Here is a 26,688-nt window from a genome sequence, read left to right on the forward strand (position 1 = left end):
GCACGCGCACACACGCGCACACGCACGCACGCACGCACACGCATACACACACACACACACACACACACGCACGCACACACACACAGTTACATTTATGTTACAATGCAAACGTATTAAAACAGGCACGCCTGCATAGTCTGCAAGCCTGCATTTTGTGGCCACTTCCCAAACAAAATGAACCGAAATTCCTACCGCCATGATGGCACCAGCCCATTTTAAGGAGCAAAATTTTGGTCATTCATCTAGGGGCCAAGTGGTCGCTTTCATGAGTGTGACCCATCAGTACAGCACAGTTTAGTGCATCACTCTAGTTTCCCTTTATTACACTTGTTTTTCGTACAGGATTGCACAGAATCTGAGTTGTAATACTCTAGTCCTTGTGTCCTCTGATTGTGGGGGTGAGGGAAGTTTCTGCTCCTGGTGTTATCTTGCTTCATGGTTTGAGGCAGTGAATAGAGGTCATCCTTTAAGTTATTCATTCATTAGCTCTGTTGGAGGTGCCAGGTGTTGCCTGCTTGGTTGTGAGGGTTTGCTCAAAGGGCTTTCAAAGTTTGTGAGAATAGCAGCCACAGTCCAGATTTGGTTGATTATGGGAGCCAGTGTGAGTGGGATCGGCGATCAAATATATGAAATGATTTGACCCTTCTTATCCTCCTTTCTACATGGATCCTCAATGAAGCAATCTCCTTAGTTTCCCTGACTTGTTGTTCAGAGAGGGCATTCCTGTGCTGAAATGGTGGAATCCTCAGCTTGACATTTTTGCTTGCCAAAAGGTCCTCAATCGAGAGCCCCTTGTCTGCCATGACAGAATCATTTTTGTCAAACTTGAGGTTCAGAAATCCACTTTTCAGTACGGCCTCCCTGTCTGATATAGAACCTGTGTACAGCTCTGAAACAAAGCTCACTAAGCCATTTGGTGAAACACCAATGAGGCCTTTAAAGGTATTTGAAATCTTGTAAGTAGAGTAGGAGCTCGACTGGAGAGACAGTGAGGAGGGCACCTCACACTTTATCTCTGTTGCATCCAAAATAACCCTGGTTGTTGGATACGTGCTGAATGTTGCAGGCATTGTTGCATCTATTACAGCTCGTGATACCCAGAGTGGTAGTGTGCAGAGTCCTATGTACAGCCGCGGTCAAAAATACGCGGCCCACGGCTCCGGCGCAAGGAGCGGCTGCGGGGCCGCACCGCGGCGCTGCTACCTGCGTCGGGCGCTCAGTGCGAGGGTGTAGAGAGTATCGACAAAGCTTCGCCCTCACTCTTCCCTGAGCACGCCACACGGCTGATGAATGTTAAGTGCAGCGTTCAACTGTTTCGCGGCTGACGGTCCGTGCGAAAGAGAGCTCTGCAATGCGTGCTGCGTGTGACTTTCATCGCCAACTCGGATATCTCGTATTCCCTATGCACAGACTGGCTACGGCAGGCGCGCGTTCGACTAAGTGCGTCAGCCTGCGACGCGTCCGAGTTCGGTTCGCATTCCATACTTACGCGCGTCTCGCGTTCGTGTACGCCGCACTCCAGCGCCCGGTGCTTGGTCGGGTTAACTCTAACTAGTAGCTGGAGCTCGCTCCTTTAAAATTGTTAATTCAAAGCTAGAAAAAATCTAAGCACGTTCCTGCTGCAACGAAATTACGAGTAACACACCACCAGAAACAAAACAGGCCTTCACCGAGTTCACAGACCGGGGTCCTGACGCGACAATAACTTGTTCTGCGCTATTTCTTGAGGACCGTAATGCCCTTGCACCAAGGCTCACCACGCATGGGCGCGCGGGACATACGAGAGCGAAGCAGAATCGAGGCGGCAACGGCGAACCGCGCGCACTCCCCTTCAGCAGAACGCCGCACTTGACAATCATCAGCCGTGTTGCGTTCCCAGGAGAGAGTGAGGGCGAAGCTTTGTCGTCACTGTGCACCCTCGCAGCCAGCGACCGACGTAGCCCGACGGAGGTAGCAGCGCCGCGGTGCGGTCCCGCAGCCGCTCCTTGCACCGGAGCCGTGGGCCGCGTATTTTTGACCGCGGCTGTACATGAAGTTAATCCAAGACACACATATACGTGACACTGTTGACTGAGTGATCCTAAATCTGTGTGCCAGGTCATGCTCAAAGAGGCCGAGACGAAGCCTTACAAGTACGAGGAACAGTTCATTTTCTGCCGTCAGCTTCCGCCGTCAGCCTCCGGTGGCTTTGATGCCAGCATTCCTCAAAACATTACTCCCATTCTTTCCGGGGTTGATGTAAGTCATCAATGCCAGGAAGTGCTGGTATGATGGTATTCCTGTGTAAGCAAGGAAGTCCTCATTTGAGTGCTTAAAATGGTCAATGCCAAAGCTTGTTCTAATTTCTTTTTCTTCAAAAGTGCAACTCTTGCTTCGTCTGGAGCAGCTGCTCCTGGAGGACTTCACATTCATATTTATGCCTGTCTATTTCATTTGCCTGTGTGGCAACCACACCCTTGAGAAGTTCCACTTCACTGATAGGCTCGCCACTACCTAATAAAGGGGTTGTACCAGAAGCAGGTGAAAAACTGGCGGTGTCTTTCTCTGTTTCAGGTGCTTCAGACTCTAGAGCTGCTGCAGACGATCGATCAGTAGACTGGTCACCAAAAAATTCTGCTGCACTGTCTTCTAGAGTCAGTGCTTGAGCGACAGCTTGATCTGAAATCTGATGTGCTTGTGGACAGGCGCTCAATGTTCGCTTCATGGGTGATTTGCGAAGCTGTTGCTTTTTGCCAAAGCTGAACACACTGGGGCAGGCTGTTTGTCGCAGTACGTTGTTGCCGCATGATACACCAGGAATAAAGTCTGATGGCAGGAAATGCCTTGAACACACTCTTGTGCATTTTGTCACTTTGAAGTATTTTCCTTCGTCGCGTTTGATGGCAATGATCCACTTTTTGTATAATGTGGCACCTCCTGGGAAGCGATGATAAGAAACCTGAAAGTTTCAAGAGATGCACATGTAGTTAAAACCTGTATCAATAAATAATTCGTCAGTAACCTCTATTTGCTATACATGAATATTTTGACCAGCGCGCGACATTTAAAAATACTCCGCCTAATAATAAACATAGCTGAACCGCAACGGTGCAAGTGCTTGTTACCAGGCTGTTGTGGTCAATATACATATTTGTCTAGCGGGCGCTTTTGATCGCGATTTTTCGCGATGCGGATTATGAAACAAATTGCGATCGGCCGCAATCGTAGGCGATCGGGTTGTGCGCTAGAGCTCGGCAAACTCGGTGCGGTTCGGTTAGTTGGACCGCGTAAGAGCGATAATTGATCACGATCGTAAGTCCCCGTGCTCCACTGGCGCGAGAATGTGCGTTCACCGCTTTATCCGCACTATCCGGCATCTCAATCGCGGCGCGAAGGTTAGCCTGTACCTGAGCAAAGCTCGGCATTAATGCACGCCCTTGTGACCACGGGCTTACAAGAGCGAGCGCCATGTCCCTAATATTTACAGCCTTTGCACATTCACAGCATCTGAATTTGCTCTAACGACACGGTTGCTGTGATGGCTGTTGGGTAAAAAAAGTGCTGCTGTACATGCAGATAACACGGGCACACCGCGGGGTTGACGCAAGAAGGAAAGGAAGCCTTTCACAACTTTCACTAACATCGGTTAAGGTACAACACGGTACTTCTCTAACCGGTACTGTCATTTGTAGTCAACTCGAGGTTATTTATCTTTTTTTCACCGAGACGACTATTAATAAGGGGTACCGGGTACGTCCGATGTTTCCCTACCTCTCGGGCACAGATTACATGGGTGTGAAGGTAGATACCACGCACCTTGTTACCGCCTGGATCCTTCGGTCCTCGCTGTTTACACCAGGGACACAGCAGTACGTTGGCATTTTCGCTATACGGTGTGGGTCGATCTGCGGCTTGTGAATCCGCGCGGGCCTTGCGCATACAGTCTCCGCTTCCCATAGAGTAATGGCGGTTATGCTGCTTCCTCGCCGTTTCTAAGATGGCGGACCTAACTCTCAACTTGTGAACGAGATGGCGCTGCGCATTTCGCATATGGTCTATTGTCTCACTTATCTCGGTGGACACCCGAACCGCGCCGCAAGGGAAGAGATAAAGGAGGGACTGAATGAAAAAAGGAAGACAGAGGTGCCGTAGTGGAGGGCTCCGGAATAATTTCGACCACCTGGGAATCTTTAAAAGTGCCCGAGCGAAATTCTTCCCGCTGGGCGTCACAGTTACTAATGCAACGAGCGATACACAAACGCGTGCCCGTTAAGTACGACCGTGTTCGGCTCGGAACACCGTGCTGGCTACCTTGGTTTAGTGTGTGTGGCGATTCGGCAGAGAGCACACTTTTCTGGGCACTATAGCGAGAATTTCTAGTGCAGTTCGATATGCTTGCGGGCGCTTGCATTAAAGAAACGTGACTCTTGATGGGATCAGTGACGCGCTGCATTATATGAGAACTTTGGAAATTTTCAGTAAAGGCTCCGAATGACTAGTGTGCATTGTCAATCTTTCATGCTACACTTGCCAGGCAATGCGCTTGTTTGCTGGCTTTGTTCAGCGGTACCAGTTGCATCTGCTTTCTCGTAAAGATATTTTATGTGATCTAATTTGCGTATTTTTGACACAGTATGCACACATTGATTACTAGTCTGGCCGTCAAAAAATTGCTGATGGCCTAGCTCTGTTAGGCCAGGATATACGTAGCCAAAGCGCTCTCACTAGATGCGTCTTTATTCATGATGAAAACCTGAGCCGTCATGGCTTAATTTCCTTCATGAGCTTTTCTGATCTAGGCGCTTTAGTCTCCTTAAAAGCCAGATACCCTGGTTCGGTTCCCAGCCTCGATACAGGTTTTTTCTTTATTCCGTGAGTGTAAGGGGGTTTTCAGTGGCTTTTACAGATAGCGCCACCGAATACGTTGGTTACCAGTTAAGCGCGTAAGGGCGGCTCCGCGGCGAGGCTCGCGGTTTGACGTCATGCCAGATGGCGCGGCGTCCGCCAGCTGCATCCCTTGCTAGGCAACGACTCTGTGCCTCCTCCTCAGGAGTGCCACAGCGAAATTGAAGTTCGTGGCCAATGTAGCTTTCGCTACAAAACAGAATCGATGACGAAATGAAGATCGTCTACCGGTGCCTGCAAACGTCCGCTGTGCAAGCCGAACCGCATTAAACCGCACACGATCGTCGCCCCACCCCCTCCTCAAGGACGTTGTTAGCGATGTCAACGTCGCCAGAGCTGAGTGTTTCTACACAGAGGGAAAGTGAGAAAAACGCAAGCACGCCTTGGGGTTTACAGCTAAAAGCAGGGCTTGTGGAAAACCCGATTTCCCCCGTCCCGACACGTCTCGAGTTTTTTCTGGAGCCTGCCGGCATCACGAGCGTCTGTGATGCCGCTCTCGTCGCCTCGAGCGCTTCGATACAAGCCTGCTCACGTCTTTGTACACTGCGGCGTGCACTGATACGTTGGAGTCGGGGCGCGGATGCACGACGGTGCGCGCAGCGCGGGTCTCGAGGCATTGTTAGTTTTTTTCTGCTTTTTGTGTTAGTGTGACATTCCGTGTGTGCTACGAGGATCCACGTTCGACGGCGCGGCGTAGACGGAGACCCATGACAGCGGCATCATCAATTACCCAGCCATGCTCTTTGAGTGACGACCAGAACAACCGGACCCGCCGCCGCCCCGGGGAAACAGGCTTTATCCTCCCCAATTTCCGGGCACATTCCAGGACAAGGGAGCTGTCAGCGGGCCAGAGCGCGCCGTACCACAGCCGACGCTATGCGCTACCGCGAAGACAACATTCTTTCCCTCCCCCCCCCCCCTTTGTCGTGGGCTATCGCCGGGAAGGCACCCACAGCTTCCCAGAAGGGCCGTGACGGACACCTGTCATGGCGGACAGGCAGTACTCGCCAAGAATGTGGAAAGACAGGCGCTAGTGAATTAGCTCCGAAGAGAGAGCCTGTGTATACTCTCACTTGAGAGAGAGTGGTGGCGTTTTTGTTGTTTATTTAGTTTGTATTGTTAACAGACTCTGGGTTCGAGGCTAAGCCCAACCCAAGGGGTGGTCCCCATCTCGCATGTTATTTTGGATTGGAGAATTGATGCTTTGGGCGGGCCACTGGAAATGACCGCCCTTAGTCCTTTGTTAATCAAGTGCTTAAAAGCACATGTAAACGGATGCAGTCCAATCTGAGCTGGGGCTCCATGCTTAGCATGTAATGTGATGCTACTTAGGCACTAACCTGCCCAGTCGATGAGTAAAGTAGTGCAAAGTTTGTTCTTTTGTAAATTCAGTTCTGCTTTTTCCAGTTTACTCTCTGCATATGTATGTTGTAAAATATGCTCTGCTGTCATCATCTACAAGCTCGCCTCCTGTTCATCTTCCAAGCCGAACGACACTAGAGGAAGGGTTTGTGAACCATCCTCGAAGAAACGGACGACTATTGAAATTCTACTGCATAGACGCTCAGGAAGACATCGTTCGCCAAGAGGGCCTTCAGCGCCGAAGCCCGACGGCGTGAAGCTTCTGCCAGCAACCGCTCGAGCCCAACTCCGGAGCCACTCCATCGCCCCCATGAAGTCGTCGGCACGTAAGCTCGGACGCCCCAGCCTCTGATGTATAACCTTAATCATGTGTAATTATTGAATATACCTGTTTGTTTAAACTGAGCCATACGGTGTCTCTTTGCCTCTCCGTCCCGTGTGGACCTGCGCATTATGGGGGTCATCACACTGGTGTCAGGAGTGGGGTTTTGAAAGCAAATGTCCTCTGAATGCTGTGACATTCATGACTTCAAAATTGTAATCAAAAGGGAATCACGGGACTGATTGTGGGACTTTTACCCCCATTTGAGAGGCTTGAGGCACTGGAGGGCTTGAAAAAAAAATGACTGTATCTGAGGGAGCTCCCACTCCACAGCCGTCGCTCGGAGCAAGCATGCTGGCATTAGGAAGCGTCATTCCGACGTTTACGGGAGATAAGACAGGGGTTCCAATCTGCGATTTCTTTTCCATGCTAGAAGAGATTGGGAAAATGGGGGGATGGTCCGATGCTCAAATGCTGGGAATGGCGAGGTGTAAGATGGCAGGAGCTGCTCATGATTTTGCATGGCGAGACGAAAAAGTAAAATCCACAAAATCATTTGCGGAATTTAAGAAGCTCGCGTTTGAGCATTTTGACACTGAACCACGTCACGTGCGAGTACAGAGGTTCCGTGACGCCGGACAGATGGTAGGGGAGGACGTGCGAACGTTTGCGTCGCGGCTTCAGCGCTTAGCGCGCGATACGTTAAGCAGGGAGGAGGAAGGAGACCAGCTTAAGAAGAAATACGCGGAGGATATACTTAAAGAGGAAATGACCGCTTTGTTCGTGGCTGGTCTGCAAGACCCCGTGCGGCGGTTCGTGCTCTCGCGCAAGCCGAGCAATTTCGACCAAGCCGTGGAGGCCGCATTGGATGAGGAACAAAATGAGGCGTTAACGACAGCCGCAGCGAGAGTACGCGTCATAGAGAGAGCGGTGCTCAACCCTGAGGTTGCTCTCTTGACAGAGCGGTTAGATCGCTTAGAACAGCTGCTATCTCAGCAGGTAGAATGCCAGGTTGAAGCGCGCGCTCAACAGCGCCCATTCGCTGGAAACCGGAGACCGCCACAAAGCTACAGGCGCGGTATGCGAGATTTTGAAGAAATCGTATGCTTCGCTTGCCAGGGTCGCGGACACATCGCCAGGTTCTGCCAAAACGTGCGCCGTGGGGAGCCACAAAGAGAAGCAGGCGAGACACGCCCTAAGCAAGCCTACAGCGGGGCTCCAGATACCGAGTCAAAAAACTAGTTAGTCCTCCCCAGCCTGAGGAGCGTGGGGAGGGAGCAGTAGATGATGATGTGGTGGTAGTTTGTGTGGCCGACGAGGCATGCCCTGTTGTGCGTTGCAAGTTAAATGGTTGTTGTATGGAATTGTTGATAGATACGGGGTCAAAGGTGACATTGCTTAAGGAGAGCAGTTTTAACACGCTTCGAAGGAAGGGGGACCGCGAGGTGTTGGAAGCGTCTGGTGGTATGGCAACCAAATTTGTAGGCATAACGGGGGATCCTCTTGGCATAAGTGGACTCTACCGGTTACACTTCTCTCTCGGCGGAATTGCATTGGAGCACCCCTGCTACGTATGCCCGGACACGGTGTCTCTGCCAAACGGAGTGTCAGGTATATTAGGGCAGGATTTTTTGAGAAAAAGGAAGGTAGTAGTGTCATTCTCTGAGGAAGAGGTTAATGCGGGCGGCTCAAAAGTTTCGTTTTTGAATAGGAGAGGGGCTGAGATTCGCATTACCGATATTGACACCCGTCAAACAGTGGGATCATTAGAGAAGGTATATTCGCGGGTTGCCGTCAGGCTGGTCGAGGAGGCGGTCGTCCTTCCTTGGTCGGAGCACATTTTGTACGCGTTTGTGCCTTCAGATGTAGAGAGCGGCGCCGTGGGAGTGCTTGAGCCGGTCGACTCTCTCAGCAATGGCCTGAAGGCAGCCGCGTGCCTCGTGACAGTTAATGACGCCCACAGAGTGCCCCTACGGGTGGTTAACTGTAGCCAGCAGCCACTGAGCCTTCCCAAGAACAAAACATTGGCTTTCTTCACCTCTGCGATAGAGAAACGTGAGCCCACCGATACGGTACTCGCAACTTTAGAGCATGCTAGTCCTTCGGCTGCTCCTCCAAAGGTGTCGTTCGATCTTTCTCACGTAAAATCCAGGGAGAGGGAGGCTCTGGCTGGTTTGCTGAACGACTACTCGGAGGTATTCGCCGCGTCCAACCTGGATTTGGGCTGCTGTGGCGTTATAAAGCACAGGATAGAAACCGGCACTTCATCGCCCGTTTACCAGCGTGCGTACAGGATTCCTTACTCCCAACGTGAGGAGATGGAGCGGCAGGTGCAGGACCTGATTGATCGCGGCATTGTAGAACACTCAAAGTCACTCTGGGGAGCACCAGCACTATTGGTGGAAAAGCCAGATGGCTCGTATCGATTGGTAGTGGACTACCGCAAACTAAATGCCGTAACTCGCATCGATCCATACCCCATCCCCAATATACAGGAGACGCTTTCTCAGCTGGGCTCTGCCAGGTACTTCACGGTAGTGGACATGGCGGCGGGATTCTGGCAGATAGCAATGGATCCGGCAGATGCCGAGAAAACGGCATTCAACACGCCCTCAGGGCACTATGAATGGAAAAGAATGCCGATGGGTCTGGCCAACAGCCCTGCTGTCTGGCAGAGAACCGCTGATGTTATCCTGGCAGGTCTTCCGGGGAGGCTGTGCTTCGTGTATATGGATGACATTATCATATACAGTGACAGTTTTGAGAACCATTTGCGCGATATTGAGCAGGTTTTGGTGCGACTAAGAGGAGCGGGTCTCAAGCTGAAGCCCTCTAAGTGCCAATTCCCCCAAAACAAGGTGAAATACCTCGGGCACGTTGTTTCAGCTGGCGGCGTGCGACCGGACCCTGAGAAACTAAGGTGTGTCTCGGATTTTCCATCCCCGACTAGCGTCCGCCAGGTCCGGCAGTTTCTCGGCCTGATCGGTTACTACCGAAGGCACATAGAGGAGTTCGCCAAGCTCGCTAAGCCGCTCACCGCCTTAACGGCCAAAAATGTCGCCTTTCGCTGGGACGAAAACGCGGAGGATGCTTTTGGGGCCCTGAAAAGGAAGCTAATGAGTGCACCGCTGTTGCGCCACCCGGATTTTAATTTGCCCTTCGTTATGGCCACAGATGCGTCAAAGTTCGCAGTTGGTGCCGTGCTATCTCAGGTTATCGAGGGCAAAGAACATCCCATTGCTTTTGCTAGCCGACAGCTGAGCCCCACAGAGCAAAAGTACGGAGCTACGGAAAGGGAGTGCCTCGCCGTTGTCTGGGCAGTAAAGCACTTCAGATGCTACCTTTACGGCCGCAAATTCAAGCTAGTCACAGACTGCCATCCTCTGAAATGGGTGATGAGTGTCAGGGACCCTAGCTCGCGACTCGCTAGATGGAATCTACACCTGCAGGAATACTGCTTTGAAGTTGAGCACAAGTCAGGAAAGACACATCTGAATGCTGATGCACTCAGCCGCACAGCTGCCGTGGCAGCTATAGATGAGTTTGTCCCCGTAGTCGACCCCGCCGAATTACGCACAGAGCAGTGCAAAGATCCTGACCTGAAGCGAATAATCGAAAGCTTAGAGGGCGCACCGTCTCACCCCGAACAGCTAGGTTATTTCATTGGCAAAGACGGCACCCTGTGTCGGCGCACGAGGCCAACCAGGAAAGGGAGACCAGAGAAAACCGCTTGGGAGAGAGTCGTCATACCTCGGTCGTGGACAGAAAGGGTTCTTCGCGCGTTTCACGATGTGCCATGCGCCGGTCATTTTGGCGTAGCGAAGACACGCAGGCGTGTGGAGCGTTTGTACTTTTGGAGTGGCATGCGACAGGATGTTAGAGACTACTGTGCGAAGTGTCATTCCTGTCTCGAAAGAAAAACACCCAAGGGACGAAGACCAGCTCCAATTCAGCCGTTCCCTGAGGTTTCGGCTCCCTTCGAGCGGACAGGTATGGACATAATGGGCCCCTTGCCCACGACCACTTCCGGAAACAAGTACATTTTAGTATTTGTCGATCACCTTTCAAAATACGCGGAAGCGGTAGCACTCCCAGATCAGAAGGCAGACACGGTTGCAAGAGCATTTATCGAACAGATCGTGCTCCGATATGGACCCCCGAGGCAACTCTTGACAGATCGGGGAACGAACTTCGTGTCGCAGCTAATGAGGAGAGTTTGCGAGCTGCTTAAGATCGCTAAGAAGCAGACAACACCGTACCATCCGGCTTGCAACGGCGCGGTGGAGCGACTGAACCAAACCGTGGCCGGGTTCCTGTCGCATTTTGTTTCGCGCGACCAGCGGGACTGGGACTTGTGGCTCCCGTATGCAATGTTTGCCTACAATTCCGCAGCACACGAGAGCACGGGCGAATCGCCATTCTTTCTTCTCTACGGCCGAGACCCGGACCAGCCTAGTGAAGTGCCAGAGGGCCCCCGTCGTGTCCCATACGCTTCACTGGACGACTATAAGGTTGAGCTAGAATCGCGCTTGCAAGTGGCGAGGGACATCGCAAAGGAGTCCTTAAAGAAAGCGGCGAAGCGCAGGAAGGAGGTGCACGATCGCAGTGCTAGAGACGCGCCGTTTGATGTGGGGGACAGCGTGTACATTGAAAACTGCCAAAGGCAGATTGGGCTAGCTCGTAAGTTCCAGACGAAGTGGAGAGGACCGTGCGAGGTTGTCGAGAAGCTTTCTCCGGTAAACTTCAGAGTCCGAGACGTGAACCGGCGTTTGATAAGGATACACGCAAATCGCCTCAAGTCGGCACCGGTTCAGTATTCACGAAATGAGGAAAGGGAAAGCGCGAATTTTGATGGGGACAGAAGTGAAGCGGAGCGCGCAGATAGTTCGCAAGAAACGCCCTCTCCTGCATTTGTTCGGCAGGCGCCAGAGGTGACGGCCAGAATGCCACCGGATTTACTTCATGCATTGCTAGAAGAAGAAGCGCGCGAGGTTGCCGCGCAGATAACGCCAGGAGAGGCTCCTGCCACGAGCCCTCGCGAGTCCCAAAGCAGACAAAGGGGCACAGACTTACTTATTATGACTCATGAAGGCCGATATCCGCTGCGAAATCGGAAAGCTGAGTCGGACTAATGGCGTAAACAGAGCGGAGTTTTGAACTGGTTAGAATTGTGTAATGCCACAGCTCATAACATTGCTATGTGCTTATGTGTTAAGTTATCGGAGTTGGTAGTTAAACCTTTCTGTCATTAAGTAACACCTTCACAGGAGAGCGTGCGGAGCGCATGCAGAACCTGCCTACTTCCTTTCGTTATCTATATTTTTGTCTGTGCCGTGATCGTGCTAGAAGTGGGAGCTCCTTTGTAACTGTGGTAAATTTATTTCGTCCAGTTTGGACTAGAAAGGAGAGGCTTGGGTGCTGAGTTTCATGTTTATCTGTAAAAGAAGATCAGTGCTGCCCCTGGAGACGCCAGTATTGACAGCGGAGGCATATGGTGTTGTGCAGTGGTGTTGAGTGCAGCGAAAAGTGTTTTGTCGGACGCACTGTGCGAGGCGATTCAGAAAGACAAGGGGAGCTGCGTGGACTCAAATGTTCGGAGAACATTCTTCTGGAGGGTGAGCGAGTGTGACATTCCGTGTGTGCTACGAGGATCCACGTTCGACGGCGCGGCGTAGACGGAGACCCGTGACAGCGGCATCATCAATTACCCAGCCATGCTCTTTGAGTGACGACCAGAACAACCGGACCCGCCGCCGCCCCGGGGAAACAGGCTTTATCCTCCCCAATTTCCGGGCACATTCCAGGACAAGGGAGCTGTCAGCGGGCCAGAGCGCGCCGTACCACAGCCGACGCTATGCGCTACCGCGAAGACAACATTCTTTCCCTCGCCCCCCTTTGTCGTGGGCTATCGCCGGGAAGGCACCCACAGCTTCCCAGAAGGGCCGTGACGGACACCTGTCATGGCGGACAGGCAGTACTCGCCAAGAATGTGGAAAGACAGGCGCTAGTGAATTAGCTCCGAAGAGAGAGCCTGTGTATACTCTCACTTGAGAGAGAGTGGTGGCGTTTTTGTTGTTTATTTAGTTTGTATTGTTAACAGACTCTGGGTTCGAGGCTAAGCCCAACCCAAGGGGTGGTCCCCATCTCGCATGTTATTTTGGATTGGAGAATTGATGCTTTGGGCGGGCCACTGGAAATGACCGCCCTTAGTCCTTTGTTAATCAAGTGCTTAAAAGCACATGTAAACGGATGCAGTCCAATCTGAGCTGGGGCTCCATGCTTAGCATGTAATGTGATGCTACTTAGGCACTAACCTGCCCGGTCGATGAGTAAAGTAGTGCAAAGTTTGTTCTTTTGTAAATTCAGTTCTGCTTTTTCCAGTTTAACTATCTGCATATGTATGTTGTAAAATATGCTCTGCTGTCATCATCTACAAGCTCGCCACCTGTTCATCTTCCAAGCCGAACGACACTAGAGGAAGGGTTTGTGAACCATCCTCGAAGAAACGGACGACTATTGAAATTCTACTGCATAGACGCTCAGGAAGACATCGTTCGCCAAGAGGGCCTTCAGCGCCGAAGCCCGACGGCGTGCAGCTTCTGCCAGCAACCGCTCGAGCCCAACTCCGGAGCCACTCCATCGCCCCCATGAAGTCGTCGGCACGTAAGCTCGGACGCCCCAGCCTCTGATGTATAACCTTAATCATGTGTAATTATTGAATATACCTGTTTGTTTAAACTGAGCCATACGGTGTCTCTTTGCCTCTCCGTCCCGTGTGGACCTGCGCATTATGGGGGTCATCACATTAGCTTGTTTTTTGCCTTTTCATGTCATTTCTCGCTGCTCGTGTTCTGTTTGAATTTTGGTATTTTTGCTCAATTTGTGATCTGTTTCTGTAATCCACTCCTGCTTGGGCCTCACGGCCTGCAGTATGTCATAAATAAAATAAATAAAAATATTTTGCATATTGGGAAACACAGGTGTTTAAAATGAACAGACACAACACTGCGAAAATATCAAACGGAAAGAGTTAAAATGTCGGCGCTTTATTTTTATTTATTTTTTTATTTAGGCATAGTGTAAGCCTAGTTAGGCTCTGACAGGATTGGGCAAAATAATGGGACTAATATACAAACAATAGCATATCCAGTATAACATACACGAGATACAAAACATGCGCCTGCAGTAGAAAAGACCACAGCAAGTAGGCTGAGACCGTCAACGGTCAAAGGACATGCGCATTGCTATACACGTTCATTTTGATGCATTTAAAACACTGGAAAGGAGAACGACGAAACCACGAAGCGATACAATCAGGTCAAGACGATGCTATTTTGTTCTTTTTATTGTAAATTTTGTTTTTAAAAACACGGCTCTACGTTTTTCAAAAAGATATCAAGAGAGACGTCGTCCATGAATTCGTGAGGCAGATTATTACATTCTTCAATGGCTAACGAAAAAAATGAGAATTTATGTGTTACATCGCGTTGGGATGGGTCTGATGCACTTTTCATGGTTTAACCGCTTCGAACGATGATAAGGTGCCTTGATGTACAGATTTTTATCAAGTCTTATGCGATGATTGTAAAGAATGAAAAGAAACTTCATCGAAGCAACGCGTCGCCGACAAGCAAGGGTAGGGATACGCGCTTTAGCTCGCAGGGAAGATACGCTGTCATGACGTGAGTAGCAGGAATAAATAAACCGGAGGGCCTTATTTTGAATTTTTTCGAGTTGATCGCTGAGGTAAGACTGATGGGGGCTCCAAATGATGGTGCCGTATTCAAGGATGGGCCTTATGAGTGTATTATAGGCTGTTAGCTTTACATGAGGAGGAGCTGCTGACAGTTTTTTACGGAGGAACCCGAGCTGTTTGAATGCTTTTGCACACGTGTTGGATATATGCGTGTTCCAGCTTAGCTTATGGGTAAATGTAACACCTAAATATTTCACCGTATCCGCCCTCATTATGTTAGATCCTGATAAATTGTAAGAATATACAACAGGCACTTTTTTACGGATAAATGAGATGCAAGACGTCTTGTTGATATTAATTTCCATTCCCCATGTTTCGCACCACCTGGCAATGTTATTTACAGAAGAATTTAATTTTAACTGGTCGTCCGGTCTACGTATCGTAGTGTACAGAACGCAGTCGTCAGCGAAAAGCCTTATTGTTATTCCAGGTTCAGCGCAGGCATGGATATCATTGATATATATTAGGAAAAGGATCGGTCCCAAGACGGATCCCTGTGGGACCCCGGAGAAAACGTTCAGTCGTTCGGATTGTGCATTATTCATTTCAACATATTGCGTGCGACCTGTGAGGTAAGATTTTATCCAGGTTATTACTTTCGAGTTAATGCCAAAAGTACGGAGCTTGCCGATTAATTTAGAATGTAGAAGGAGATCAAATGCCTTCCTAAAGTCGATCAGAATGGCATCTGCTTGAAGCTGGGAATCGATCACTTGTGCAAAATCATTTGTTATTTCTAATAGCTGAGTGATTGTTGACAGTCCTTTTCTGAAGCCGTGTTGTTTGCTGTAAATTAAGTTATTTTCTTCCAAAAACGTTATGGATTTGCTGATTATATGCTCTAATAGCTTGCAGCTGCAGCTAGTTAATGAAATTGGTCTATACATATCTACAGATAGTCTGCTGCCGCTTTTGTGAATTGGAATAACCTTTGCACATAGCCAGTCGGACGGAAGGGCGCCCGTTTCTAGGGAAAGTGTGAACATTTTCTGCAAAAACGGGGCCAGTTGTTCCGCGTATCGCTTCAGAAATGTATTTGATATGTTGTCTGGACCAGGACACTTTTTGACATCAATCTGCAAAAGCAAGTTCACTATACCCGTCTCGGTAATCACGATATCCGGCCTCAGTGATTGTGGCTCACTTATGATAGTGCTTGTAGCAAACTCACGAAAATACAGACTGGAAATGTTGATTGAAAGAATTTGCGATAATATGGGGGTCTGTAACCACTCTACCGCCTATTTCCATTTGTGTTACACGGGGCTCAGGGCCCGATAAATACCGCCAGAACTTTCCTGGATCTCGAGTAATAAAATTAGACAAAGTTGTTGAGGAGAACATTTCCCGCGCGTTCTTAATTTCCAGTCTTAGTTTGCTCGCAAGTTCACTTATCTGAAAGCTATTTCCTTTTCTTCTGCGCATACGCTGTAGTCTACGTTTCAGATGAATGATATTACGTGTAATCCACGGGGTTTTCCTTTTTGTTCGTTTTATCCTTGTAGGTACAAATTTTGCCTCACAATGTGTTATCGCTGCTTTTACTTGTAGCCATAGGTTATTTACACAGCGGGAATCTGCACAAGAAAAACTGTCGAGGATTGATTCTAGATGATCTATAATGCCTACATCATCTGCCCTGCTGTAGTCTTTATTAGTGACGAATGAGTTACTGTGATTACGATCAGCGTGGTGGCGCAGGTGAGGAAAAGTGAGAAAGAGCAATTTATGGTCCGAAATCCCGTTTTCCACACTAATTTCAGGACAGAGAAAACTAGACACAAAGGCTCGATCTAGTACAGAAATTGCTGTTCCTTGGACCCGCGTTGGCTCATTTACCACTTGAGATAGCGAAAAACTAAACATTATATCCAAAAGCTTTTCGCAGTTATTTATTTCGTTTTTTCCGATTGCTAAGTTCGTCCAGTCGATACCTGGCAAATTGAAATCGCCTGTGACGATGAATTTTGTGCGAGCGTTGAATTTGCTATGAAGGAAGTCGTGCATTTGAAGAAGGTAATCGATTGGTGCATTCGGTCGTCTGTATATACCGCCCACTAGTACCAAGTTGCCCTTAATGTTGACAGTGCACCAGACACTTTCGTGGTTTGGTATGCCACATTCTTTCTGGAAAACGAGGTTCTCTTTTATTGAAATGGCTGCGCCGCCTCCTCGCCCATTGTGGACTGAGCGGATCAAGGCGTAGGAGCTGGGAACTATTTCTGAGTCGTGTATATCAGAATGTAGCCATGTTTCTGTTATTACAACTACATCCGGCGAGTACAGCAACAACAGTTCTTCAAATTTATCGGTTTTGTTAACGATACTTGTTAACGATACATAGTAGTGTAAATGGTGCTGAAGCCTGTTGTCAGTCGCTGCCACCTGCGGCACTTTTGGCTGGTGCACGCTCAGCATGCTTTAGCAGCACTCGCTTGTTTTCGCTTTTGTCCCACATGTACAGGTCGTCGTTTATCTTTAGTTTATTAAATATCAGAGCCACCTTATCACCATTGTCTGGATTTATCTTGGATGATTGCCATAGCCTTTCATTGCAGCTTGGGCTACGACGAGGAACAATTGTGCGAGCATTATACGGTTGCATCGCGGCCGCAGTTGCAACGATCAGCCAAGATTGTCCCCCTATAGTTGTCCAATTAAAGCCAAAGAAAGCTAAAACGGCACCGAGTCCTTATCCCGCAAGAAAGGAATCGTCTCCTTGAAAATGCCGCGAAGACAGGGCCATCGACGCTGTCGCGTGGCTCGCCAATCCGCACTTTCTGCACCCAAAGCTGCCGTCTCTTCGGGCTGCTGCTAGCAGTGGTTAGGCAATGGAATGGTACCTCCCGGCCTTTCCATCTCGTTAGCGTCCAAAACGGCGCGCAGCAGTGCTGCCGAGCTTTCTTTTTGCTCGACGTTCCGGGCACGACATCCGAAAGTGCTTGCTATGCAGCACAAGCAGCACGCAGCGCGATTCTGTCGGGTGAGTTCCCCCGGGTAGAGATGTAAATGTCCAAAGCTCAGAAAGAAAAAAAAGTTTCTATCTTAATTTCTTGTTTTAGAATTTTAGGAATGAACGCGAACGTGTTTCATTAAGCACATTTACCTTGAAACTCTGAAATAAGTAAATATTTATATTCTTGCACTAAAACAAAGATGCCGCAATGCCCTTTCAGGAAAATTTGGAGGACGCTTAAGCTTTGTCTTTAAGAGTGAGACGCGACAGCGTGTTGAGGCATTGCCAAGGAGTGCACGGAACGCCATCGCCCGTTCGGCGCGACGCGTGGCCCGATGGACAATTTAAGGAAATAACGCCTGTCTCATATATCTCAGTGGACACCCGAACCGGGCCGTAAGGGAAGGAAAATGAAGTGAGCAATTGGTTTAAGGAAAGGAAATGACGTCTGTCTCACAATTCTCGCTGGACACCCGTACCGCGCCGTAATGAGAGGAAAAGGAGGGGGCGGAGGAGTGTGAGGAGGAGGATTTTTCGCCGACGGCCAACGCCGCCGACGCCCACACAGGCTTTTCAGCTAAAGGAGCTCTCTAACTCTGTCGCGTTAAAAAACACAGTGGTTAAAGGTGGGAGTGTGTGCTTATTTGGTGTCCCTTTCACCATCCTGTTTTTTCGCACCATTTCTTTGCAAATTTATTTATCCACTGGCAACTTATCAGTGATTTTCTACACTTGGAATTTGTGAATGTTTAGCAGCCGCATTGCTAACTTGCAGGACTGAAGATAAGACAATTTTATAAGGCAGTATTGGCACTTTTATGCGGCACTTCAATGCAACTGTACAGGTTCTCACGGAATAATTCAGAACACCGCGAAGGCGGCCGGACGCCGGCGGAAGATTACAGCCGCGGCTTGCGCATGCGCTGGCTCCCTAAGGAGCAAGCCTCGTTCCCTAGTGAACCTAGATTAGCTCTGCTGCTCCAGAACGCTAGCGCAAGGGCCTCTTAGCGCAGGGACAGGAGGGCGGAGCAGTGCAGTGTCTGTGACGTGCTATTTTCGCGCACTGCCTACGTTAATCTCAAATCGCATGTGGACTGCTTACGGCGCTTTGCCGACGGTATATGAATCCATTCTGTGATGCAGCCGAGGTTTCCATGATTGTGTACGAGCTCTTCGCCCCGCCGCGGTGGCTCAGTGGTTAGGGCGCTCGACTACTGATCCGGAGCTCCCGGGTTCGAACCCGGGAACTCGGGAAAAACGCTAAGGCGCCCGTGTGCTGCGCGATGTCAGTGCACGTTAAAGATCCCCAGGTGGTCGAAATTATTCCGGAGCCCTCCACTACGGCACCTCTTCTTTCTTCTTCAATTCCCTTCTTTATCCCATCCCTTACGGCGCGGTTCAGGTGTCCAACGATATACGAGACAGATACTGCGCCATTTCCTTTCCCCCAAAACCAATTATTATTATTATTACGAGCTCTTCGGATTGGCTACCATAGCACTGCTAGCCCCCTTTGAGTTTCGATAGCCGGTGTGCGAAGTCTATTTCTTGCGCAATTACTTCTCCAGCTTCACTTTATATACTGAATTAAAAGGAACATTTGACCAAGATTTGACGGATTTTTCAGCGGGAGTGAAAGGGCTAACGGCAATAAAACTGTTCGAGAAATAAATGGAGGTGGCGGATTTCTCAGTGCCTACTTCATCCACAGGAGGCTTTTATTCATGCATCCAGCACTGTATTAAACTGGCGCAGGTATTTCTACACTGCGCCCTTGTGGTATCTGGTAGCTTCGCTTCTCCCTATGTGGCGAGTATTCTTGCATTTGATCGCGTGTTTGCATTTGTTGGCATGACTATATGATTTAAATCAAGAGTATAGGCCCTACGAGTTAAATACAACAAAAGCAGTACGGACAGCGCTGTGCAGATACAAAGCAGGAATCACGCTCGGTTTATTTTTCCCCAGAACAGCAAAAAGAAAGCACACAAAGATAACTCTACATTGCCTTGCCCGAAGTGCAAATTTTTATGCATTCAACTCGTACGACCTCAGTGAGGGACCTTGAAGTGACAACTAATAAGAGCCGGCTGCATAATATTTTTGTGCATGAAATATGTGCTGAGAAACAGGACGCTCAATTTGTTGAAAGAAAAAAAAACATTTTACTATTATTTTGCACCAACCAACGAACACTCGCTATTTTTCGAAAATGGCGCTTCATTCGAAATAGAAAATTAAACTGAGGCAGGAATTGCGCAAGAAGTGTTATTTCCCAGACCCGGCTTACATGTTTTAAAATATGAGCAGCAGTTCTATGCTAGCCATGACGCCAATGACAGAGGGCGTGACTGTCTCGCCAAATGAACGCAGAAACCGGCGTCAACGCAACGCGAGCAAGCCGCGCGTGTCAGAATTGAGGACAGCGCGTCAACACGCAGCGCGTCGCAGACACCGCTCGCCCAGCCTCCTCCTCAAAGCTACGAAGCCCCTAGCACTAGCCTTCTTGGAGCAAGGCAGCAGTAATCTAGGTTCACTAGGGAAGGAGGCTCGCTTGTTAGGGAGCCCGCGCAGGCGCAGTCTGTCTTCGTATTCTTACGCCGGCGCGCTTCACCGACGAGGGGCCGCCTGTCCGGCGTTCCGAATTATTCTGTGAGCACCTGTACGTGTCTGTTCATGGTGTCTACCCGGAGCTCCTTGGGAGGTGGTGCTTTCAAGTTTGAATTTCTCTACTCCCGCAATGGGATGATAAGGTCCCGTGGTGTGCATCAAGAATTCAATTCAGTTCTTTATTTCTTTCAGAAGTATTACATTCTGGAAAGGGTCAAGGGCTAAAAGCTGGGTCGACAGCTTGACTAGGCCCGTGAACCTTGTATATGGCAGTCGTGATTCGACATGAACAGGTGTCATTAATTCTTATCGACATTGACAACAGAAAAGCGATAAACACAAACCATACAATACAAAACGTGCAGGGGCTGCCGTGGTAACTCAGAGGTTATGGCGCTTGGCTGCTGACCCGAAAGACGTGGATTAGATCCCGGCCGCAGTGGTCGAATTTCGATGGCAGTAGGTGTCCAACGATATACGAGACAGATACTGCGCCATTTCCTTTCCCCCAAAACCAATTATTATTATTATTACGAGCTCTTCGGATTGGCTACCATAGCACTGCTAGCCCCCTTTGAGTTTCGATAGCCGGTGTGCGAAGTCTATTTCTTGCGCAATTACTTCTCCAGCTTCACTTTATATACTGAATTAAAAGGAACATTTGACCAAGATTTGACGGATTTTTCAGCGGGAGTGAAAGGGCTAACGGCAATAAAACTGTTCGAGAAATAAATGGAGGTGGCGGATTTCTCAGTGCCTACTTCATCCACAGGAGGCTTTTATTCATGCATCCAGCACTGTATTAAACTGGCGCAGGTATTTCTACACTGCGCCCTTGTGGTATCTGGTAGCTTCGCTTCTCCCTATGTGGCGAGTATTCTTGCATTTGATCGCGTGTTTGCATTTGTTGGCATGACTATATGATTTAAATCAAGAGTATAGGCCCTACGAGTTAAATACAACAAAAGCAGTACGGACAGCGCTGTGCAGATACAAAGCAGGAATCACGCTCGGTTTATTTTTCCCCAGAACAGCAAAAAGAAAGCACACAAAGATAACTCTACATTGCCTTGCCCGAAGTGCAAATTTTTATGCATTCAACTCGTACGACCTCAGTGAGGGACCTTGAAGTGACAACTAATAAGAGCCGGCTGCATAATATTTTTGTGCATGAAATATGTGCTGAGAAACAGGACGCTCAATTTGTTGAAAGAAAAAAAAACATTTTACTATTATTTTGCACCAACCAACGAACACTCGCTATTTTTCGAAAATGGCGCTTCATTCGAAATAGAAAATTAAACTGAGGCAGGAATTGCGCAAGAAGTGTTATTTCCCAGACCCGGCTTACATGTTTTAAAATATGAGCAGCAGTTCTATGCTAGCCATGACGCCAATGACAGAGGGCGTGACTGTCTCGCCAAATGAACGCAGAAACCGGCGTCAACGCAACGCGAGCAAGCCGCGCGTGTCAGAATTGAGGACAGCGCGTCAACACGCAGCGCGTCGCAGACACCGCTCGCCCAGCCTCCTCCTCAAAGCTACGAAGCCCCTAGCACTAGCCTTCTTGGAGCAAGGCAGCAGTAATCTAGGTTCACTAGGGAAGGAGGCTCGCTTGTTAGGGAGCCCGCGCAGGCGCAGTCTGTCTTCGTATTCTTACGCCGGCGCGCTTCACCGACGAGGGGCCGCCTGTCCGGCGTTCCGAATTATTCTGTGAGCACCTGTACGTGTCTGTTCATGGTGTCTACCCGGAGCTCCTTGGGAGGTGGTGCTTTCAAGTTTGAATTTCTCTACTCCCGCAATGGGATGATAAGGTCCCGTGGTGTGCATCAAGAATTCAATTCAGTTCTTTATTTCTTTCAGAAGTATTACATTCTGGAAAGGGTCAAGGGCTAAAAGCTGGGTCGACAGCTTGACTAGGCCCGTGAACCTTGTATATGGCAGTCGTGATTCGACATGAACAGGTGTCATTAATTCTTATCGACATTGACAACAGAAAAGCGATAAACACAAACCATACAATACAAAACGTGCAGGGGCTGCCGTGGTAACTCAGAGGTTATGGCGCTTGGCTGCTGACCCGAAAGACGTGGATTAGATCCCGGCCGCAGTGGTCGAATTTCGATGGCAGTGAAATCATAGAGGCCCGTGTACTGGGCGATGTGAGTGCACGTTAAAGAACCCAAGGTGGTCGAAATTTCCCTAGCCCTTCACTACGGCGTCCCTCATAGCCTGAGTCGCTACGTTAAGCCCCATTAACCAACCGACCAAAACGTGCAGAGAAATTATACAATATATCTTTTACATAAGTTGTCAGTACAGATGTTCAGAGTTGTAAATACAGCACAATATCACATTACCAAGGAAGAAAACAAAAAACTGCATTATATTCGTACAAAAAAAATTAAACAAGCAAATACATTCAGACACTTATTCCTTGTTTACAAAATATGTTATCATTTCCTTTCCTTTAGGTGGTAACTAGCTACACATTTGCATACATTCAAAATAAATGGCAAGTTATGTTGTAACGACTGCGTTAGTTGGTACAAAATCTTGGAGGAAACCACACTTCATAATTACGTGTGTATACACTATGATGTCTGGTTTTCAGAGATGCTGCATTTGTCAAAACGTCTTTAAAAACTAATGACGAAAAGTAGTAGCGCAGAAGGCGGAACGGATGCATGTTTTCAACTCGAAAAATGTTTTAGTTTAGGAAAGCACTTTGCGTGGGTGAGAGGTAATCTTGGTTGACAATATGATGCACAATTCTCTTTTGCAATCAAATTCTCATCGAAGAATGAACACATTGGTTTTGCTTCTGGAAGCGAGTACTGTAGCCGTGGACACATTGGGTGGAAAATTTTGTAACTGAAGGTACGATCTGCCACCTTAATGTACTAAGGGATGCCAGTGCTGCACCTCCATCACAGTGACGGCTTATACTGTGATAGTTAAGTGGCTTTTGCTATGCAAAAATACCCAGAAAGAAGAGATGTATGTCTTGCATAAGCGATTTTACAAATTGTAAGGACAGGGTGCTGCATTCATGTGATAACTTAGCTTCCCTTTTCTTTGTTTTTATTTTTCAGTGCGCGAAATGACAAGAGCCCGTGCCTTGAATATCTTTTCCAAGGACAAAGGTGAGAAGCGAAAGAAAGAATATTTTTTTTTGCTATTCTGAGTTTATGCAAAAGGCAGGCAAGGGAAAGGAGCAACACTTCTATGTCACAGTGGAGGTGTAGAGCTTTATGGAAGGACTATTAAGCATAAGTTTATGGGACACTGCAAAAGACAGTGCAGATTTAGATGAAAATTTTCTTTTGCATGTTAGTGAAAGTGACACTTGTGCAATTGTAGTTGAGCAAATAATTGCTGTTCGCAGTAAATATAGACAGATGCTCATAGACCTGCTTTGTTGTGCAGAATTGTAACATGTAACACTCAAATATTCATAGTACATTACTCTTCAATAAACAACACATATGACGCCACATTCCTTGTGTTTAAACATTTTTTGTGCAGTCAATATTCTACATTTGTTCCTCTTTCAGCATGTGACCGGAACCATGAAACCAATGGGCTGAGTGGACCAGAGTCTTCCCAACCCTGAGGGGCGACCCCCCCCCCCCCCTCTAAACTTTCTGTGCCATTTGGATAGTCTTAACCCTTCCTTAAGAAAACTTGGGAGCGGCAGATCTCTAGCCTTCCCAGCCCCGAGTTTCCGGTGTCCCTTCATGTGACAATGCATTCCTTCCACAGTAAATACTATTTCTTTGTCAACGAATATCTGCATGATAACACCTATTGAACATCACAATGCTACAATTCAAAATGTATGCTCTTTCTTTCATCCACCATGCTTAAGATCTGCTCTTGGCCATTCTGCCATTCTCTCATGCTGTCAAAGCAATGAAAGGATGCGTGGGGAAAAGAGTGTGCAAATGCATTTCTCTCCAAAACTCTGGGGCCATTATAGCTATGCCCAGTAGACAATAAGGAGCTTGTTGAGAGCAGCAGGCACTACTACTGCGCAGTAATTTCTGGCTAGTTCTTCCTACACTGAACACTGTGATGAGGTTGCCCCTGACCTTTCCCCTGAAGATAAATATTGAAACAGTGGCTCCATATTGAGACTCGTAAAATGATAAGAAAGCGTGACCAAGGCGGCTACAGTTGCAAGGGCAGAAACAAACGCTCGTGGTTATCTTTGTAGAGCTTTTCTGTCCTTTTCTGAGTATAAATCAACTCCCCTAACAATATCTCTTGGCATGGGGGCCCATTTATCAGTAACTGCAAAGCTCTTGATTGCTTCATTGAAATGGAAGTCGTTCACCTGTTGTATACAGGAACTGTCACTCTTTTTACTGTCAGAGGTAATCTACAGGAGACCTTATAGGTTTTTTTTTTCCCAAAAAGTGGGAAAAAGCGCATTGTTCGGAAAAACGTATCCAAACCACTATGTTTTTGAAAAATATGACGTGAATCAAGCACAAAGGCATTTATAGACAGTTTCATTTACTAAATAGGCCCACCAGCGCTTGTTGGCGCAAAGTCTCAAGAACTTTTCTAGTGCTTCTGGGCTTCTATTTGATTTAGTGTTGTCCTGAGCGCGAAAAAAGCTCAGCAAAGTATCCAGTCCGGTGACCTGAAAGGGCAAAACTAGCTGGAATCATCCCAGTTACCGTATTCATTTTATAATGCTTTATCCCATCGCACTTTTGCGAAGCTATTCTAGCAATTGACTGCAACTAGCGTTTCTGCGCGTATTGCTTGTTTCCAAACTGCGTCTCGCATTCTTAAAGGCCAGCTACAACGAAATTTTAATTTGGTTAGATTTTCTCTTAATGTGCTGGGTTTGTCAAGCTGTGACAAAATTCTGCTTTTGTTAGAGGACTAGTACTCTGGTTACAAGAATTTTAGGACCTCTGTAGGAACTGCGCATGCACAAAGCAGCGTGTAGTGCAGTGAGGAAACTTGCCGGCAATTATTTAGGTCAGGGAAACCGAGAGCCCTCCTCAAGCCGGGCCCATTTAGTGGTCGGACAACGAGCGCCGTGATGTGGAAGGCTGGAGGCTATAATGCTTTTAGAGCAGTGCAGCCAAACTTTGGTATAACGAAACAGAACGAAGTCGTTTCTCTGGCAAGTCCTTATTAAAGCATATGTATCTGGTATCTCGTTTTTAAGAAGTAAAATTTTCTTCCAACGTGACCGGTATGCGAGCCTGAGTATGTAGATTTCTTACGATGGCCAACACTTCCGTATTGATTTCATATAGCTGATTAAAACCGTCGCGCATAACGTATCGCACAATACACGTGCTAAACTTTTACCCCCTCAAGGAGGGCTACTTGAAGCGTTTGTCTGGACAATTAGCTTTCAGAGTGCCAGCGTCAAATCCTTCGCCGAAAATTGGGTGCGCGGCGCATGGTTCTCTGCGTCATGCTGCGCCTTGACACGAGCTGTCATGGTCATTGGAATTCCCCCTTTATCCAAACTTCTTGCTGCACACTGCCCACTGCGAGCGCGCTCTGCTTCTCCGGCTTCATGTTCACTTTAGTTTCCGCTTTCGCAACATAGCCGCATGGTAAAACCACTGGAAAGTCCGCGTGGTGTGCATGACAGGGCCAAGCTGCAGAAGCCAAAAGCGAAAAACAATTTCCGTTTACTAGAGGGCGGCCGTCACCAAAGCCTTCGGTCTGGAGTAGAAATTTTCCACAGTACAATTTTGCCATGCGGCGAAGTGTTATGGTCATATGTGGCAAAGCCAACTAAAACGGGTACTCTCGAAGGAATTGCCACCCCGCGCCCTTCTCTACAGAGACCCGTATCGCATTGAGCACCTAGAAAATGAAGTCCAGTTTTCTGAATAGCCCTCTCTTTTTCAGCTACAAAATAATTTCCTCGATAACCGTTTTCTAGGCGCTGAAGCGCATCCGGGCCGCGGAAGAAACTGGCTAGCGCGTTGGCAACGCTAACATAATCAGTTCGTATACTTCATACAGGGTGTTCCACATAGCACCCCTATGAATTTTTAAAATAGGTTAACTTGAGCTAAAAGAGCAATTTCTTGGTTTCAGTATTATCACCTCATGCGGTGGTCACCTGGAAACTGCTTATACATGTTAATTAGAAAGTTAGATTTTTGCCTTTTGCAGTTAGGCTTCTAATGTTCAGATTTGTAGCCCGCCACTGCTGATATCGATACCAGTTTTTAGATTTTCGTGAATGTCATTCTCATTGCAAGTACAGAGAAAATCAAATGGACCGTTTTCACTCGCCGAATCGGTACCCATGAGCAGTGCACGCAGCTGCGCTTACAAGCTGACGTCATCCGGCGGAGAGCGTGTCACGTGCTCTCTGCTCGCTGAAGTCCGGACGGACTGGATGCGATCGCCGCGCAGGCTACGAAAAGAGCATGTGGCACGCTCGCCGCGGCGTTACGCGCGCTGATAGGCGTGGCTGAAAGCGCTGCTCTACTGCTGGGTTTCGGTTCTGCGCGTCGATATGGCCCGTTCGCTCTGTAGGTGCAACGAGGATGGCTTTTTCGAAAAAAATTAAGAGCTGGTATGGATATCAGCAATGGCAAGCTACAAATCTCAACAAAAATGAGGAGCGTAACTGCCATAGATAAAAAGTTAAGATTTCAGTTAACTTTCTAATTAACAACCCTGAGGTGTTTCCCTTTGGCCATCATCGGTGAAAATACTGCAGCCAAGAAATCGATCCTTTAACTGAACCCTAATTTGAGGAGTTATTTACAGTATTAGGTGAAGCGCCTTCTGTATTCGGCC

General features: G+C 48.3%; 1 protein-coding gene and 1 pseudogene across 1 annotated transcript in view; one reads left to right on the forward strand and one right to left on the reverse strand.

Annotated features, from left to right (window-relative positions):
* The window catches only part of LOC144101838 (protein lin-52 homolog), a 38,887-nt gene extending 15,322 nt beyond the window's left edge, over window positions 1–23,565 (forward strand). The window contains exons 3-4 of the mRNA XM_077635062.1: window positions 22,986–23,036; window positions 23,448–23,565. Coding sequence (XP_077491188.1) covers window positions 22,986–23,036; window positions 23,448–23,506 — 110 coding nt within the window. The 3' untranslated portion in view covers window positions 23,507–23,565. The remainder of the gene's footprint in view (window positions 1–22,985; window positions 23,037–23,447) is intronic.
* LOC144116488 (uncharacterized) lies at window positions 472–2,412 on the reverse strand (annotated as a pseudogene).
* Window positions 23,566–26,688: the final 3,123 nt, after the last annotated feature.

This window comes from Amblyomma americanum, chromosome 1, assembly GCF_052857255.1.
Source record: "Amblyomma americanum isolate KBUSLIRL-KWMA chromosome 1, ASM5285725v1, whole genome shotgun sequence".
NCBI classification, from domain to species: Eukaryota; Metazoa; Arthropoda; class Arachnida; order Ixodida; family Ixodidae; genus Amblyomma; species Amblyomma americanum.